At 53.5% G+C, this 15,498-nt stretch overlaps 1 protein-coding gene across 1 annotated transcript in view; it reads right to left on the reverse strand.

Annotated features, from left to right (window-relative positions):
* Window positions 1-13,825, reverse strand: part of LOC148136850 (uncharacterized) — a gene marked incomplete at its 3' end in the record, with an annotated part of 264,129 nt that extends 250,304 nt beyond the window's left edge. Inside the window, exons 1-11 of the mRNA XM_087982832.1 lie at window positions 13,798-13,825; window positions 13,499-13,654; window positions 10,345-10,512; window positions 8,926-9,081; window positions 7,194-7,349; window positions 6,772-6,924; window positions 5,696-5,854; window positions 3,872-4,033; window positions 2,927-3,109; window positions 1,777-1,935; window positions 490-645 (exon numbers count right to left, since the gene is read on the reverse strand). Of these exons, the coding sequence (XP_087838958.1) occupies window positions 490-645; window positions 1,777-1,935; window positions 2,927-3,109; window positions 3,872-4,033; window positions 5,696-5,854; window positions 6,772-6,924; window positions 7,194-7,349; window positions 8,926-9,081; window positions 10,345-10,512; window positions 13,499-13,654; window positions 13,798-13,825 (1,636 nt within the window). The remainder of the gene's footprint in view (window positions 1-489; window positions 646-1,776; window positions 1,936-2,926; window positions 3,110-3,871; window positions 4,034-5,695; window positions 5,855-6,771; window positions 6,925-7,193; window positions 7,350-8,925; window positions 9,082-10,344; window positions 10,513-13,498; window positions 13,655-13,797) is intronic.
* Between the last annotated feature and the right edge of the window lie 1,673 nt (window positions 13,826-15,498).

A 15,498-nucleotide genomic window follows, 5' to 3' on the forward strand; every position in this document is an offset into this window, starting at 1 on the left:
GGGACAGCATGGGGTTAGATACAGAGTAAAGGTCTCTCTACACCATCCCCCCGATCAAACATTCCCAGGGACAGGGACAGCATGGGGTTAGATACAGAGTAAAGCTCCCTCGACACCATCCCCCTGCTCAAACACTCCCACAGGACAGGGATAGCATGGGGTTAGATACAGAGTAAAGGTCCCTCTACACCACCCCCCGATCAAACACTCCCAGGGACAGGGACAGCATGGGGTTAGATACAGAGTAAAGCTCCCTCTACACCATCCCCCTGCTCAAACACACCCAGGGACAGGGACAGCATGCGGTTAGATACAGAGTAAAGGTCTCTGTACAGCATCCCCCCGATCAAACACTCCCAGGGACAGGGACAGCATGGGGTTAGATACAGGGTGCAGCTCACACCACACTGTCCCACCAACAAACCCTCCTGGCTCGATACCTGTAGCCAGTGGGATGATACACAGAGCTTTACAGAAGTGGTGCCTTACGTCTGGACAGGAACTTGAAGACACATTTATTCCCACAGGTGGTATTGCAGCAGGTTTGCCAGCCCTCGCAGTCGCTGTCCTCATTGCACTGAGTGTGGAAACTCATGGTACAGACGTGGCTCAGTCTGGAAGGTGAGGGACACCTTTGCTCGCTCCCTACAGAGACAGAGGCTCCATCTTAGCTTCAGAAACTGCTGCTGCTGCTGCTTGAACTATCATTCACTGACTTCGCCCCGAGCTCAGGGGCAGGGTGATAGGGAGAGAGAGAGAGAGAGAGAGAGAGAGAGGGGGGGAGAGAAAGAAATAGAGACAGAGTGAGGGGGAGAGAGAGAGAGAGACAGGGAGAGAGAGAGAGACAGAGAGAGAGAAAGAAATAGAGACAGTGAGAGAGACAGACAGAAACAGGGATAGAGAGTCAGAGACAAAGCGGGGGGGGGGCGGTCGGGAGAGAGAGAGAGCAAGAGAGAGAGAGGGAGTTGGAGACAGAGAGAGAGAGAGAGACAGAGAGAAAGAGAACAGTAATAGGGAGCAGGAGAGACAGACAGAGACAGAAAGAGAGGCGGGGACAGAGGAAGACAGAGACAGAGAAAAATAGACAAACACAGATAGAGATGGAAAGAGAGAGGGAAGGAAAGAGAGACAGACAGCCAGACAGAGGAAGAGACAGAGAGAAAGAAACAGACAGGGAGAGACACAAAGAGAGACAGACAGAAAGAGCAAAACACGGTGAGAGGGACAGATAGAGAGAGAGGGAGGGAGGGAGACAGAGGCAGAGAGAGAGAGAAACAGAGAGACAGAGTTGGGGAGACGCAGACAGAGAGAGACACACACGTAGAGTAGGAGAGAGAGAGAGAGACAGAGAAAGGGAGAGAGAGACAGAGAGGGAGCGACACAGTGAGAGACAGAGGGACAGAGAGGGAGAGAGACAGATGGCGGGAGACAAAGAGAAACTGAATGGGAGAGAAAGGAAGAGTGAGAGATGTGATGGGAAGAAAGAAGGTGTGAGAGAGAAAGAAAGAAAGAAAGAGAGACACACAAACTGACAAGAAAGACAGAGTTCGAAGAACTGATCATGTCTGCCCAATGTCGCAGAGACGTCCATTGACAGAGGGAAAGACCGAGAGCGAGGGAGAGAGCGAGAGACACACATTCACACATACGCAGAAATAGCAACACAAACACAGTGACTTTCTGTGTCTCCCGATCCCTGATGAACATGCTCTGGGGTGGAGGTTGTGGGTGGGGAGGGAGAGGGTAGGGTGGTGCTAAGTAAACTGGGTGACTTACTCCTGCTGCGGTAGGAATGGACACAGCGTTGCCCACAGCTGGTGTTGCAGCACATCTGCCATGCGTAGCAGTCATCATCGTCCTCACACAGCTCACCGTACTTCAGATTACACACAGCAGAGAGGCGAGCAGGAGAAGGACACATTCCAGATGTCCGATCTGTCACAGAGAGAGAGGGAGGGAGGGAGGGACAGGGAAAGGGAGAGAGATAGACACAGCTCAGACACAGAGGAAGGCCTCATCAAGGACATCAGTTCACCAAACTCAGCCTGCTGGGAAAAGGATATTCCCAACACTCAACTTGCTGGGAGCAGGGTATTCCGCACACTCAGCCTCCTGGGAGCAGGGTATTCCCCACACTCAGCCTTCCGGGGACAGGTTGTTACCCATACAAAGGCTGCTGGGAACAGGATATTCCATACATCCAGCCTGCTGGGAACAGAATATTCTCCACACTCAGCCTGCTGGGAACAGGGTGTTCCCCACACTCAGCCTGCTGGGAACAGATTATTTCCCACACTCAGCCTGCTGGGAACAGGATATTCCACACACTCAGCTTGCTGGGAACAGGGTATTCCCCACACTCAACCTGCTGGGAACAGGATATTCCACACACTCGGCCTGCTGGGAACAGGGTGTTCCCAACACTCAGTCTGTTAAGAACAGGATATTCCCCACTCTCAGCCTGCTGGGAACAGGATATTCCACACACTCAGCCTGCTGGGAACAGGATATTCCCCACACGCAGCTAGCTGGGAGCAGGACGTTCCCCACAGTCAGCCTGCTGGGAATAAAGTGCTCCCCAATACTCAGCCTGCTGGAAACAGGGTGTTCCCCACACTCAGGCTGCTGGGAACAGGGTGTTCCCCACACTCAGCCTGTTGAGAACAGGGGATTCCCCACTCTCAGCCTGCTGGGAGTGGGTTTCCTCCACACTCAGCCTGCTGGGAGTGGGTTTTCTCCACACTCAGCCTGCTGGGAGCAGGATATTCCTGACCATCAGCCTACTAGGAACAGGGTGTTCCCCATACTCAGGCTGCTGGGAACAGGGTACTCCCCACATTCAGCCTGCTAGCGGCAGTGTGATTACATGACTCTCTGCTGGGATGTAGCTGGATCTTGGAGGGACTAACCAACCATATGCAGTTACCTGAGACTGACAAACTCCGGCTCTGCCCCATGAAGGGGTGGACACAGCGTCTACCACACGGCGTCTCACAACACGACCTCCACTTGCCACAATCCTCATCATCTTCACACGAGACGCTGTGATTCATCCTGCAGACACGATCCAGGCAGGACGGGTTAGGACATTCCTCAGATTTCCCCGAGTCTGCAAATGTAATAGTTCCGGTTATAGGAGAGATCAGGAGAGGTGTGGGTGTGTGAGAGACAGAGACAGAGAGATTGAGAGGGTGGGGGAGAGAGGGACAGGGGGAGAATGAGAGGGAGATCAAGAAGTGAGAGGAACAGGGAGAGAAATGTGACAAAGACAGAGAGAGACAGAGGAACATGCAAGAGGCAGACTGAACAAGAGGTGACACAGAGAGAGGGCGAGAGAGAGACAGGAGAGATAGCAACACAGAGAGCAAGTGACAGAGGGAGAGACGTGAGCCAGGAAGAGAGGGAGTCGAATGCGGCAAAGACAGAAAGAGAGACACAGATGAACATGCAAGAGACAGACAGAAAGAGAGGTGACAGAAAGACAGGGCGAGAGACAGACAGGAGAGATAGCAATACAGAGGGACTGATGGAGAGGCATGATGGAGAAAGAGAGAGAGTGGAATGTGACAATGACAGACACAGAGAGAGAGAGAGAGAGAGAGAGACACAGACAGAGAGAGAGAGAAAGACAGAGAGACACAGAGACAGACAGACAAAGAGAGAGAAAGAGAGAGAAACAGACAGACATGCAAAAGCAGGAGATGAAATGACGTCACAGAGAGAGAGAGAGAGAGAGATGTGCTGCAGGAATGCACAAAGAGAGGCAAAGGGAAATACACCACAGACACAGGTGAGATATAAAGAAGGAAAGCTCACAGAGCTGCCTCATACAGACAGGTTAAGCAGCCATGCCCTTTGGACCAGGAACTACCTCCATGAGACTTTCTGTAGAACGACAGGACACAACGTTTCTGACACCCAGCATCACAGCATCTTTGAGATCCAGCACAATCTTGGTCGGACTCACACACCTTCCCAAAAGTGGAGTTACACACACGGGCAAGATGGTCTGGGCGAGGGCACTGCCCGTCGTCTTCCATTGGGAGAAAAGAGAGAGACAGAACCACACGGGGTGAGACACAGAGTAAAGACCCCTCTACATTGTCCCCATTAAACACTCCCAGGACAGGGACAGCACGGGGTTAGACACAGAGTAAAGACCCCTCTACATTGTCCCCATTAAACACTCCCAGGAAAGGGACAGCACGGGGTTAGACACAGAGTAAAGACCCCTCTACATTGTCCCCATTAAACACTCCCAGGACAGGGACAGCACGGGGTTAGACACAGAGTAAAGACCCCTCTACATTGTCCCCATTAAACACTCCCAGGACAGGGACAGCACGGGGTTAGACACAGAGTAAAGACCCCTCTACATTGTCCCCATTAAACACTCCCAGGACAGGGACAGCACGGGGTTAGACACAGAGTAAAGACCCCTCTACATTGTCCCCATTAAACACTCCCAGGACAGGGACAGCACGGGGTTAGATACAGAGTAAAGAACCCTCTACATTGTCCCCATTAAACACTCCCAGGAAAGGGACAGCACGGGGTTAGACACAGAGTAAAGACCCCTCTACATTGTCCCCATTAAACACTCCCAGGACAGGGACAGCACGGGGTTAGACACAGAGTAAAGACTCCTCTACATTGTCCCCATTAAACACTCCAAGGACAGGGACAGCACGGGGTTAGACACAGAGCAAAGAACCCTCTACATTGTCCCCATTAAACAGTCTCAGGACAGGGACAGCACGGGTATAGATATTGTGTCAAGCTCCGTCAGCATTGTCCCCATTAAACATTGTCCCCACAACAGGGACAGCATGGGGTTACATACTGATTAATGCTCCCTCCACACTGTCGCCATCAAACATTCCCAGGACAGGGACACTACGGAGTTAGATACAGGGGACAGCTTCCTCTACACTGTCCCACATCAAAGAACCGCACTACACGGACAACATGGGATCAGATACAGAGTAAAGTTCACTTTGCACTGTCCGCACTAAACGCTCCCAGGATAGGGACAGCGCGGTGGTAGATACAGAGGACAGCTTCCTCTACACTGTCCCACATCAAAGAACCGCAGTACATGGACAGCATGGGTCACATACAGAGTAAAGCTCCCTCTGTAATGTCCCCCATCAAACACTCCCAGGACAGGGACAGCATGGGGTTAGATACAGAGTAAAGCTGTCTCTCCCTCACCCCCATCAAACACTCCCAGGACAAGGACAGCATGGGGTTAGATACAGAGTAAAGCTGTCTCTCCCTCACCCCCATCAAACACTCCCAGGACAAGGACAGCATGGGGTTAGATACAGAGTAAAGCTGTCTCTCCCTCACCCCCATCAAACACTCCCAGGACAGGGACAGCATGGGGTTAGATACAGAGTAAAGCTGTCTCTCCCTCACCCCCATCAAACACTCCCAGGACAGGGACAGCATGGGGTTAGATACAGAGTAAAGCTGTCTCTCCATCACCCCCATCAAACACTCCCAGGACAGGGACAGCGTGAGGTCAGATACAGAGTGCAGCTCCCTCTGTCCTGCCCCCATCAAACTCCCCAAGGACAGGGACAGCACATGGTGAGATACACATTGAAACACTGCTCTGTCCTGTCCCGCAACACATCCATTCAGTAACACCAGATGGACAGTGAGTGAAGCTCAGATAAGAAGAACTCACCATTTCTGAAATGCCTGAGGACACATCTTGACCCACACGGGGTAATGCAGCACGTGCCCCATCTACCACAGTCGCTCTCATTTCTACATTCCCTGCCCAGAGTTGTGTTACACACATAGCTCAGTTGACTTGGGCTTGAGCACTCTCCGGGTCTCTCACCTGGAAACACAACATTCCGATGTAAGGCTCGATTTACACACGAGAGGGCGAGACCGACAGGGAATCCCCATCAGGGATATACTTGCTGTTTTCAGGAGTTCCATGGTCCACAATTATAATTGGATCAGCCTACAGACTGGGGTCGACCGTCGTCTGCTCCCTCCAGTCTCAGGCCATGTTTAGTCAGCTCGCTGCAGTCTCGGGACTCTCAGTCTGGTCCCTGCAGTCTCGGGACTCTCTCACTCTGCTCCCTGCAGTCTCGGGACTCTCTCACTCTGCTTCCTGCAGTCTCGGGTCTCTCTCAGTCTGCTCCCTGCAGTCTCGGGACTCTCTCACTCTGCTCCCTGCAGTCTCGGGACTCTCTCAGTCTGCTCCCTGCAGTCTCGGGTCTCTCTCACTCTGCTCCCTGCAGTCTCGGGACTCTCTCACTCTGCTCCCTGCAGTCTCGGGACTCTCTCAGTCTGCTCCCTGCAGTCTCGGGACTCTCTCACTCTGCTCCCTGCAGTCTCGGGACTCTCTCAGTCTGCTCCCTGCAGTCTCGGGTCTCTCTCACTCTGCTCCCTGCAGTCTCGGGATTCTCTCAGTCTGCTCCCTGCAGTCTCGGGACTCTCTCAGTCTGCTCCCTGCAGTCTCGGGACTCTCTCAGTCTGCTCCCTGCTGTCTCGGGACTCTCTCACTCTGCTCCCTGCAGTCTCGGGACTCTCTCAGTCTGCACCCTGCAGTCTCGGGACTCTCTCACTCTGCTCCCTGTAGTCTCGGGACTCTCTCACTCTGCTCCCTGCAGTCTCGGGTCTCCCTCTCTCTGCTCCCCGCAGTCTCGGGTCTCCCTCTCTCTGCACCCTGCAGTCTCTGTTCTGCTGAACAATCTTGCCCCAGACCATTCCCCTGCTAACACTCTGTCAGACCGTAATCCTTACCGTGCCTGAATGAGGAGACACATTTCTTGCCACATCCAATCTCACAGCACTGTTCATAGGAAGGACAATCATCATCATCCTCACAGGATCGAGTCCAGTTTTTCTTGCAGAGAAAAGACACACGGGAATGTTCTGGGCATTTCTTTCGCAAAACTGAAGGAGAGAATGAGCTTTCACTTGGTCAATTTGTTCACATACAGTGTAATGTTTCCACTGTCCTCTATCAAACACTCTCGCGACACGGACAGAGTGGTATTAGATACAGAGTAATGCTCCCTCTACAGCGTCGACTGTCAGGATAGAGACACCATGCTCATAGATACAGTGTAAAGCTCCCTCTATACTGCTCACATTGGTCCTGTTCAGCACACTCGGGATTATCAAACAAACCTGTGGGAAGCAATGCAGTGATGGATACTCACATTTACTGATGAATGTTGGGACACATTTCCCACCGCAGCCCTTGGCCAGGCAGCACCTCTGCCACACGTCGCACTGCGTGTCGTTCTTGCAGTCTTTTCCCAGGGTCGTGTTGCACAACATCGTCAGCCTCCTTGCAATGGGACAGGTTCCGTTCTCTGTGAAGACAAACACAGGGAGATGGGGGATAGAATCAGACAACAAGTCACTTGTGACTGCAGGAATTAACAGATAAACCCCCCAGTCTCCCATCTCACTGACAGAAGGGAGCCCAGTGCCTTGTGAAGGAAGCTGGGAATTGGTGACAGGGTGGGACAACTCAGCCTTCACAACGCTACTCCATGATCTGACGCAGTATACCAGACAGCTCACACACAATTCCTCTCTCCTGGCCTACAGTGGGAACAGAGAACGGGCTGAGGAGAGACAGACGACTTAACTGTGACGTACCAGAGGCATCAGACAGACCACAACATTCAAACAGCGTGCACTCATATTCCCGGAGAGTAGGACACTGTGTGTTTCACACCACAATCCCTCCCTAACCCAGGGATAGGGACTGGGAACAGGATCCCTGTCTGTTTCACACCGCAATCCCTCCCAAACCCAGGGACAGGGATTGGGAACAGGATCCCTGTCTGTTTCACACCACAATCCCTCCATAATCCAGGGATACGGACTGGGAACAGGATCCCTGTCTGTTTCACACCGCAATCCCTCCCTAACCCAGGGACAGGGATTGGGAACAGGATCCCGGTCTGTTTCACACCACAATCACTCCCTAACCCAGGGACAGGGATTGGGAACAGGATCCCGGTCTGTTTCACACCACAATCCCTCCCTAACCCAGGGACAGGGACTGGGAACAGGATCCCTGTCTGTTTCACACCACAATCCCTCCCAAACACAGGGATACGGACTGGGAACAGGATCCCTGTCTGTTTCACACCGCAATCCCTCCCTAACCCAGGGACAGGGATTGGGAACAGGATCACGGTCTGTTTCACACCACAATCCCTCCCTAACCCAGGGACAGGGATTGGGAATAGGATCCCTGTCTGTTTCACACCGCAATCCCTCCCAAACCCAGGGATACGGACTGGGAACAGGATCCCTGTCTGTTTCACACCGCAATCCCTCCCTAACCCAGGGACAGGGATTGGGAATAGGATCCCTGTCAGTTTCTTACCACAATCCCTCCCTAACCCAGGGACAGGGATTGGGAATAGGATCCCTGTCTGTTTCACACCACAATCCCTCCCTAATCCAGGGACTGGGAACAGGATCTCTGTCTGTTTCACACCGCAATCCCTCCCTAACACAGGGACAGGGATTGGGAATAGGATCCCTGTCTGTTTCACACCACAATCCCTCCCTAACCCAGGGATTGGGAATAGGATCCCTGTCTGTTTCACACCACAATCCCTCCCTAACCCAGGGACTGGGAACAGGATCCCTGTCTGTTTCACACCGCAATCCCTCCCTAACACAGGGACAGGGATTGGGAACAGGATCCCTGTCTGTTTCACACCACAATCCATCCATCACCCCGGTACAGGGATTAGAAGCGGGGTCGTGTTCTGCCGAGCCCCAATCCCTCGCTAACCTGGGAAGAGGGATCAGAGCCGGGATTCCAGGATGGCCTTGGGGAATCTGTATTCCCTGGATACTGTCTGTGTCCGGCACATTGGATGTGTTTCCCTCTCTCACACACTCTCTCTCTCTCTTTCTCACCTCCTGTAAAACACTTTGGAATACATTTCTTCCCACAGCCAGCATCACAACATGAGTGGTATCCATCACAGTCCCCGTTGTCATTACAGGAACGCCCAGTGCTGATCTGACAGAACATGGAGAGGGTGTCCTCCTCTGGGCACTGCTCAGCAGGCTCTGTAAATGGGAAGGTAGGACAGACACAGTTACAGAGTCCCACACAGGGCCCTTCACATACTCCTTCACACCTTCCCCATCTGTTCCCCACCCTCCCCCCATTCCCAAACCAGGGAATGCTCATTCTACTGCCCGCCCTCTGCAATAACCCTCTCACTTACTGTTGCGTCCCACTTTCCCTCCAACTGCTCTCCTGCTCTGACAGCATCACTTTCTCCTTTCCATGGTGATAAACTCCTGAAAACCTTTTATCTCTCGGGTTTTCACATCCCTTTATTCCCTTCCAGTTTCTCAATCTGTCAAGGTGCATCCTCAACATCGCTCCTGTACCTGCCTCCACCACCCTCCTGACAGCATATTCCACATACTGACCACCCTCTGTGTTAAACAAACCTGCCTCCCACTGTCTCCCCTTTTACCCCAAATCTGTGCTCCTCTAGTAATTGACATTTCTGTCCTGGGAAAGTAAAACTGACCAGGCGATACATTCTGGTTGTAAGTGAGGAACCTTCTATCAGGTCGGCTCTCATCCTTTCCGTGTTCACGTGAAAACAAACCAGGCTTATTCGATCTCCCAAAACGCATCACCTCACATTTGCTCAGATTACACTCCATCTCTTCACCCAATCCTCCGGTCTATCTCCATCCTGCTCTGTCCTCGGGCAATCCTCCTCCATATCCACAGCTCCCCCTAACCTGTGTGACGATCACGAACATATTCATCGGGCCACCTTCATTCTCCTCCTATATATCTGATAAATGGCAAGGTGGTCACAGCACAAATCCCTGTGGGACACCACCGATCTCGGTTCTCCAGTCCCTTTCACTGCTACTCTCTGTGCTTCTGTCACTAAGCCAGTTGTGGATCCATCTTACCAGCTCACTGTGGATCCCGTGTATATTCACCTTCTGTTCTGGCCGACCATGAGAGACCTTGTCAAAGGCCTTGTTACAATTCCTATCGACAACACCCACTGGCCTACCCTCACCAATCACCTTTCTCACTGTCTCAAAAATATAGGCTCAGTCAAGCTTGTGAGACACAGCCGTACCTGTACAAAGCTACCTTTCCTGTTGCTAACAAGGCTATGTTTATCCCGGAATGCTGGAGCAGGACTTACAGCCCGGTGTACACACCACAGCGGGTCTACCCTGACAAAGCCCTGCCCTCCCATGCGAAGGAGACCCCGTCACTGAATGTGGGGGGATTACTGGTCCTCTGACCTGCTGGGGTAGCGTAGGTTGGGGGTGAGAGGGGCTTACTTCTCGCAAACCACTGTGACACACATCGAGGTCCACACTCCGTGTTACAGCACGAGGCCCAGTGACCACAGGAATCGTCTCCATCGCAGGGAGCAGTGAAGTTCATCCGACAGACATAATGCAGTCTGGTCGTGTCCGGACATGTGGATCCTTGGCCTTTAGGAGACACTGAGAGAGAGAGAGACAGAGAACAGCTTTCACCACAACTGCTGATCCAACACAGACCCTTCCCTGGGAAACATCTCTCACAGACAGCAGTGAAACTGGAGCTAGAGGGGGTGGCAGAGATAGGGAGAGGTGCAGGGACTGGAGGGGGTTACAGAGATACGGAGGGAGTGTAGGGGGTTACAGTGATAGGGAGGGGGTGTAGGGGGGTTACAGAGATAGGGAGGGGGTGTAGGGGGGTTACAGAGATAGGGAGGGCGTGTAGGGGGGTTACATAGTTGGGAGGGGGTGTAGGGGGGTTACAGAGATAGGGAGGGGGTGGAGGGACTGGGGGGGTTACAGAGATAGGGAGGGGGTGTAGGGGGTTACAGAGATAGGGAGGGGGTGGAGGGGCTGGGGGGGTTACAGAGATAGGGAGGGGGTGCAGGGGCTGGGGGGGTTACAGAGATAGGGAGGGGGTGTAGGGGGTTACAGAGATAGGGAGGGGGTGTAGTGGGTTACAGAGACAGGGAGGGGGGGTGTGGGGGGTTACAGAGATAGGGAGGGGGTGTAGGGGGTTACAGAGATAGGGAGGGGGTGTAGGGGGTTACAGAGATAGGGAGCGGGTGTAGGGGGGGTACAGAGAGAGGGAGGAGGTGTAGTGGGTTACAGAGACAGGGAGGGGGTGTAGGGGTGTTACAGAGATAGGGAGGGGGTGTAGGGGGGTTACAGAGATAGGGAGGGGGTGTAGGGGGTTACAGAGATAGGGAGGTGGTGTAGGGGGTTACAGAGATAGGGAGGAGGTGTAGGGGGGTTACAGAGATAGGGAGGGGGTGTAGGGGGTTACAGAGACAGGGAGGGGGTGTAGGGGGTTACAGAGACAGGGAGGGGGTGTAGGGGGTTACAGAGATAGGGAGGGGGTGTCAGGGGGTTACAGAGATAGGGAGGTGGTGTAGGGGATTACAGAGATAGGGAGGAGGTGTAGGGGGGTTACAGAGATAGGGAGGAGGTGTAGGGGGGTTACAGAGATAGGGAGGGGGTGTAGGGGGTTACAGAGACAGGGAGGGGGTGTAGGGGGAATACAGAGATAGGGAGGGGGTGTAGGGGTTACAGAGATAGGGAGGGGGTGTAGGGGGTTACAGAGATAGGGAGGGGGTGTAGGGGGGTTACAGAGATAGGGAGGGGGTGTAGGGGGTTACAGAGATAGGGAGGGGGTGTAGGGGGGGTACAGAGATAGGGAGGGGGTGTAGTGGGTTACAGAGACAGGGAGGGGGTGTGTGGGGGGTTACAGAAATAGGGAGGGGGTGTAGTAGGTTACAGAGTCAGGGAGGGGGGTGTGGGGTGTTACAGAGATAGGGAGGGGATGTCAGGGGTTACAGAGATAGGGATGGGGTGTAGGGGGGTAACAGAGATAGGGAGGGGGTGTAGGGGGTTATAGAGATAGGGAGGGGGTGTAGGGGGTTACAGAGATAGGGAGGGAGTGTAGGGGGTTACAGAGATAGGGAGCGGGTGTAGGGGGGGTACAGAGATAGGGAGGGGGTGTAGTGAGTTACTGAGACAGGGAGGGGTGTGTGGGTTGGTTACAGAGATAGGGAGGGGGTGTAGGGCGTTACAGAGATAGGGAGGGGGTGTAGGGGGTTACAGAGATAGGGAGGGGTTGTAGGGGGTTACAGAGATAGGAAGGGGGTGTAGGGGGTTACAGAGATAGGGAGGGGGTGTAGGGGTTACAGAGATAGGGAGGGGTTGTAGGGGGTTACAGAGACAGGGAGGGGTTGTACGGGGGGTTGCAGAGATAGGGAGGGGGTGTAGGGAAGTAACAGAGATAGGGAGGGGGTGTCGGGGGTTACAGAGATAGGGAGGGAGTGTAAGGGCTTATAGAGATAGGGAGGGGTTGTAGGGGGTTTCAGAGATAGGGAGGGGGTGTAGGGGGGTTCCAGAGGTAGGGAGGGGGTGTAGTGGGTTACAGAGACAGGGAGGGGGGTGTGGGGTGTTACAGAGATAGGGAGGGGATGTCAGGGGTTACAGAGATAGGAATGGGGTGTAGGCGGGTAACAGAGGTAGGTAGGTGATGTAGGGGGTTACAGAGATAGGGAGGGGATGTAGGGGTGTAACAGAGATAGGGAGGGGGTGTAGGGGGGAACAGAGATAGGGAGCGGGTGTAGGAGGGTTACAGAGATAGGGACGGGGTGTCGGGGGGTTACAGAGATAGGGAGGGTTTGTAGGGGTTACAGAGATAGGGAGGGGCTGGAGGGTGTTACAGGGATAGGGAGGGGGTGTAGGGGGTTACAGAGATAGGGAGGGGATGTAGGAGGTTACCGAGATAGGGAGGGGGTGTAGGGGGTTACAGAGATAGGGAGGGGGTGTAGGGGGTTTACAGAGATATGGAGGGGGTGTAGGGGGTTACAGAGATAGGGAGGGGGTGTAGGGGGTTACAGAGATAGGGAGTGGGTGTAGGGGGTTACAGAGATAGGGAGGGGATGTAGGGGGGTTACAGAGATAGGGAGGGGGTGTAGGGGGTTACAGAGATAGGGAGGGGTGTAGGGGGGTTACTGAGATAGGGAGGGGGTGTTGGGGGTTACAGAGATAGGGAGGGGGTGTTGGGGGCTGGACAAGGTTATGGAGATCAAGAGGGATGTGCAGGAGTTCCCAGAATAAGCAAATGGTGCTGATCACGACGTGGTGACACAGATGGTGAGGTGATAGTTGTCCAGGTCTGGATTTGAAGCCAATAATGCCGTGTGTACAGCAGGAGGCAGTATTGCACAGCGTGCCATTGGCTGGTCCCAATCCCACATGGTGGTGTGTGAACCACACTCAGTGTGTGACACTCAGGGTTGAATGGGGGAACAGAGATCGGAGAGACAGCAGTGTTTCACGATGAGCTGAACACCATGGAAGATGGTAATGGTGAGGTTAGTCAGGAGAGGAATGTGAGAATTGAGTCTGAGACAGACAGCTCTCTCCCACCCAGATACAGTGACGTGGCTCTGAGGGGATCTCTCCTCCTTACCTCCAGGCTTGAAGCTCATGATACATCTCCTCCCACATCCAGACTCACAACACTTTTGCCAGATATCACAGTCATCATCAGTGGAACATTGAGAGCCCAGTTTCATCTGACAAATGGGCTGGAGACGAGATTCCGCTGGGCATTCAAAGGCTTCCTCTGTGGGGACAACAAACAAATGATTCTTTCCCTGCCTGCTTAATCTTCACCATTGCCATCACATGATCGGTTAAATCATTTATCGAGTCATGGAGTCAGATAGCACAGAATCAGACTCCTCTGTCTAATTCCTCTCTCCCAACCAGAGAGCCTGAACTGCTCTGAGCCCATTTGCCAGCATTTGACCTATATCTCTAAACCCTTCCTATTCATGTACGCATCCAGATGCCCTTCAAATGTTGAAATTGTATTCGCCTCCAATCACATCCTCTGGTAGCTCATTCCATACACGCACCACCCTCTGTGTGAAAATGTTACTGCTTGGGTACTGAGTGGGGGAGAAAGAGTGGGAGTCAGGGAGGAAGGGGTGGGTGAGAGGGAAGGGTGCGGGGGTTTGGGGAATGAGGGAGGAAGAGAGGGCAGTGGGAGATGATAGTGGAGAGTGACGGGGAAGAGTGGGGAGTGAGGCGGGAAGAGATGGGAGCAGGGGAGGAGAGACAGGAGTGAAAATGAGAGTTGAGAGTGAGGTGGAAGGGTGGGGCATGAGAAGGAAAAGATGGCGAGTGAGAAGGGAAGAGTGGGTTGTGAGGGTGAAGGGTGGGAATTGAGGAGGAAGTGTGAGGAGTGTGGGAAAATTATGGGAGGTGGGGTGTAAAGGTTTGGAACAACATTGTGCGTTTGGAGTGAGGTGGAAAGGCTTGGACTGAGGGGGGAACGTTTTGGAGCGAAGAAGTAAGGTTTTGGTGTCGGTCGAATAATGGGGTGTGGGGGGAAGAATGGGAGTGAGGGGCAGAAGACTGGGTGGGATAGAAAATGGAGTGGGGAGTGAGGGGGGAGAGTGGGATTAGACTGGGTGGGATATTAAAGGGAGCGGGGAGTGAGAGGGAGAGTGGGATGAGACTGGGTGGGATATTAAAGGGAGCGGGGAGTGAGGGGGTAGAGTGGGATTAGACTGGGTGGGATATTAAAGGGAGTTGGGAGTGAGGGGGGAGAGTGAGATTAGACAGGGTGGGATATTAAAGGGAGCGGGGAGTGAGGGGGGAGAGTGAGATTACACTGGGTGGGATATTAATGGGAGCGGGGAGTGGGGGGAGAGTGGGATTAGACTGGGTGGGATATTAAAGGGAGCGGGGAGTGAGGGGGGAGAGTGGGATCAGTCTGGGTGGGATATTAAAGGGAGCGGGGAGTGAGGGGGGAGAGTGAGATAAGACTGGGTGGGTTATTAAAGGGAGCGGGGAGTGAGGGGGGAGAGTGGGATTAGACGGGGTGGGATATGAAAGGGAGCGGGGAGTGAGGTGGAGAGTGGGATTTGACTGGGTGGGATATTAAAGGGAGCGGGGAGTGAGGTGGAGAGTGGGATTTGACTGGGTGTGATATTAATGGGAGCGGACAGTGAGAGGGAGAGTGAGATAAGTCTGGGTGGGATATTAAAGGGAGCACTGAGTGGGGGGAGTGTGGAATTAGTCTGTGTGGGATATTAAAGAAAGCGGGGAGTGAGAGGGGAGAGTGGGATTACACTGGGTGGGATATTAAAGGGAGCGGGGAGTGAGGGGGGATGTGAGATTAGACTGGGTGGGATATTAAAGGGAGCGGGGAGTGAGGGGGGAGAGTGGGATTAGACTGGGTGGGATATTAAAGGGAGCGGGGAGTGAGGGGGAGAGTGGGATTAGACTGGGTGGGATATTAAAGGGAGCAGGGAGTGAGGGGGGAAGTGAAGTTAGACTGGGTGGGATATTAAAGGGAGCAGGGAGTGAGGGGGGAGAGTGGGATTAGACGGGGTGGGATATTAAAGGGAGCGGGGAGTGTGGGGGGAGAGTGAGATTAGACTGGGTGGGATATTAAAG

The sequence above is a fragment of the Chiloscyllium plagiosum genome, unplaced genomic scaffold (genome assembly GCF_037043375.1).
Source record: "Chiloscyllium plagiosum isolate Xiang-an unplaced genomic scaffold, Cpla_swu_hap1 HiC_scaffold_44, whole genome shotgun sequence".
Taxonomy (NCBI): domain Eukaryota; kingdom Metazoa; phylum Chordata; class Chondrichthyes; order Orectolobiformes; family Hemiscylliidae; genus Chiloscyllium; species Chiloscyllium plagiosum.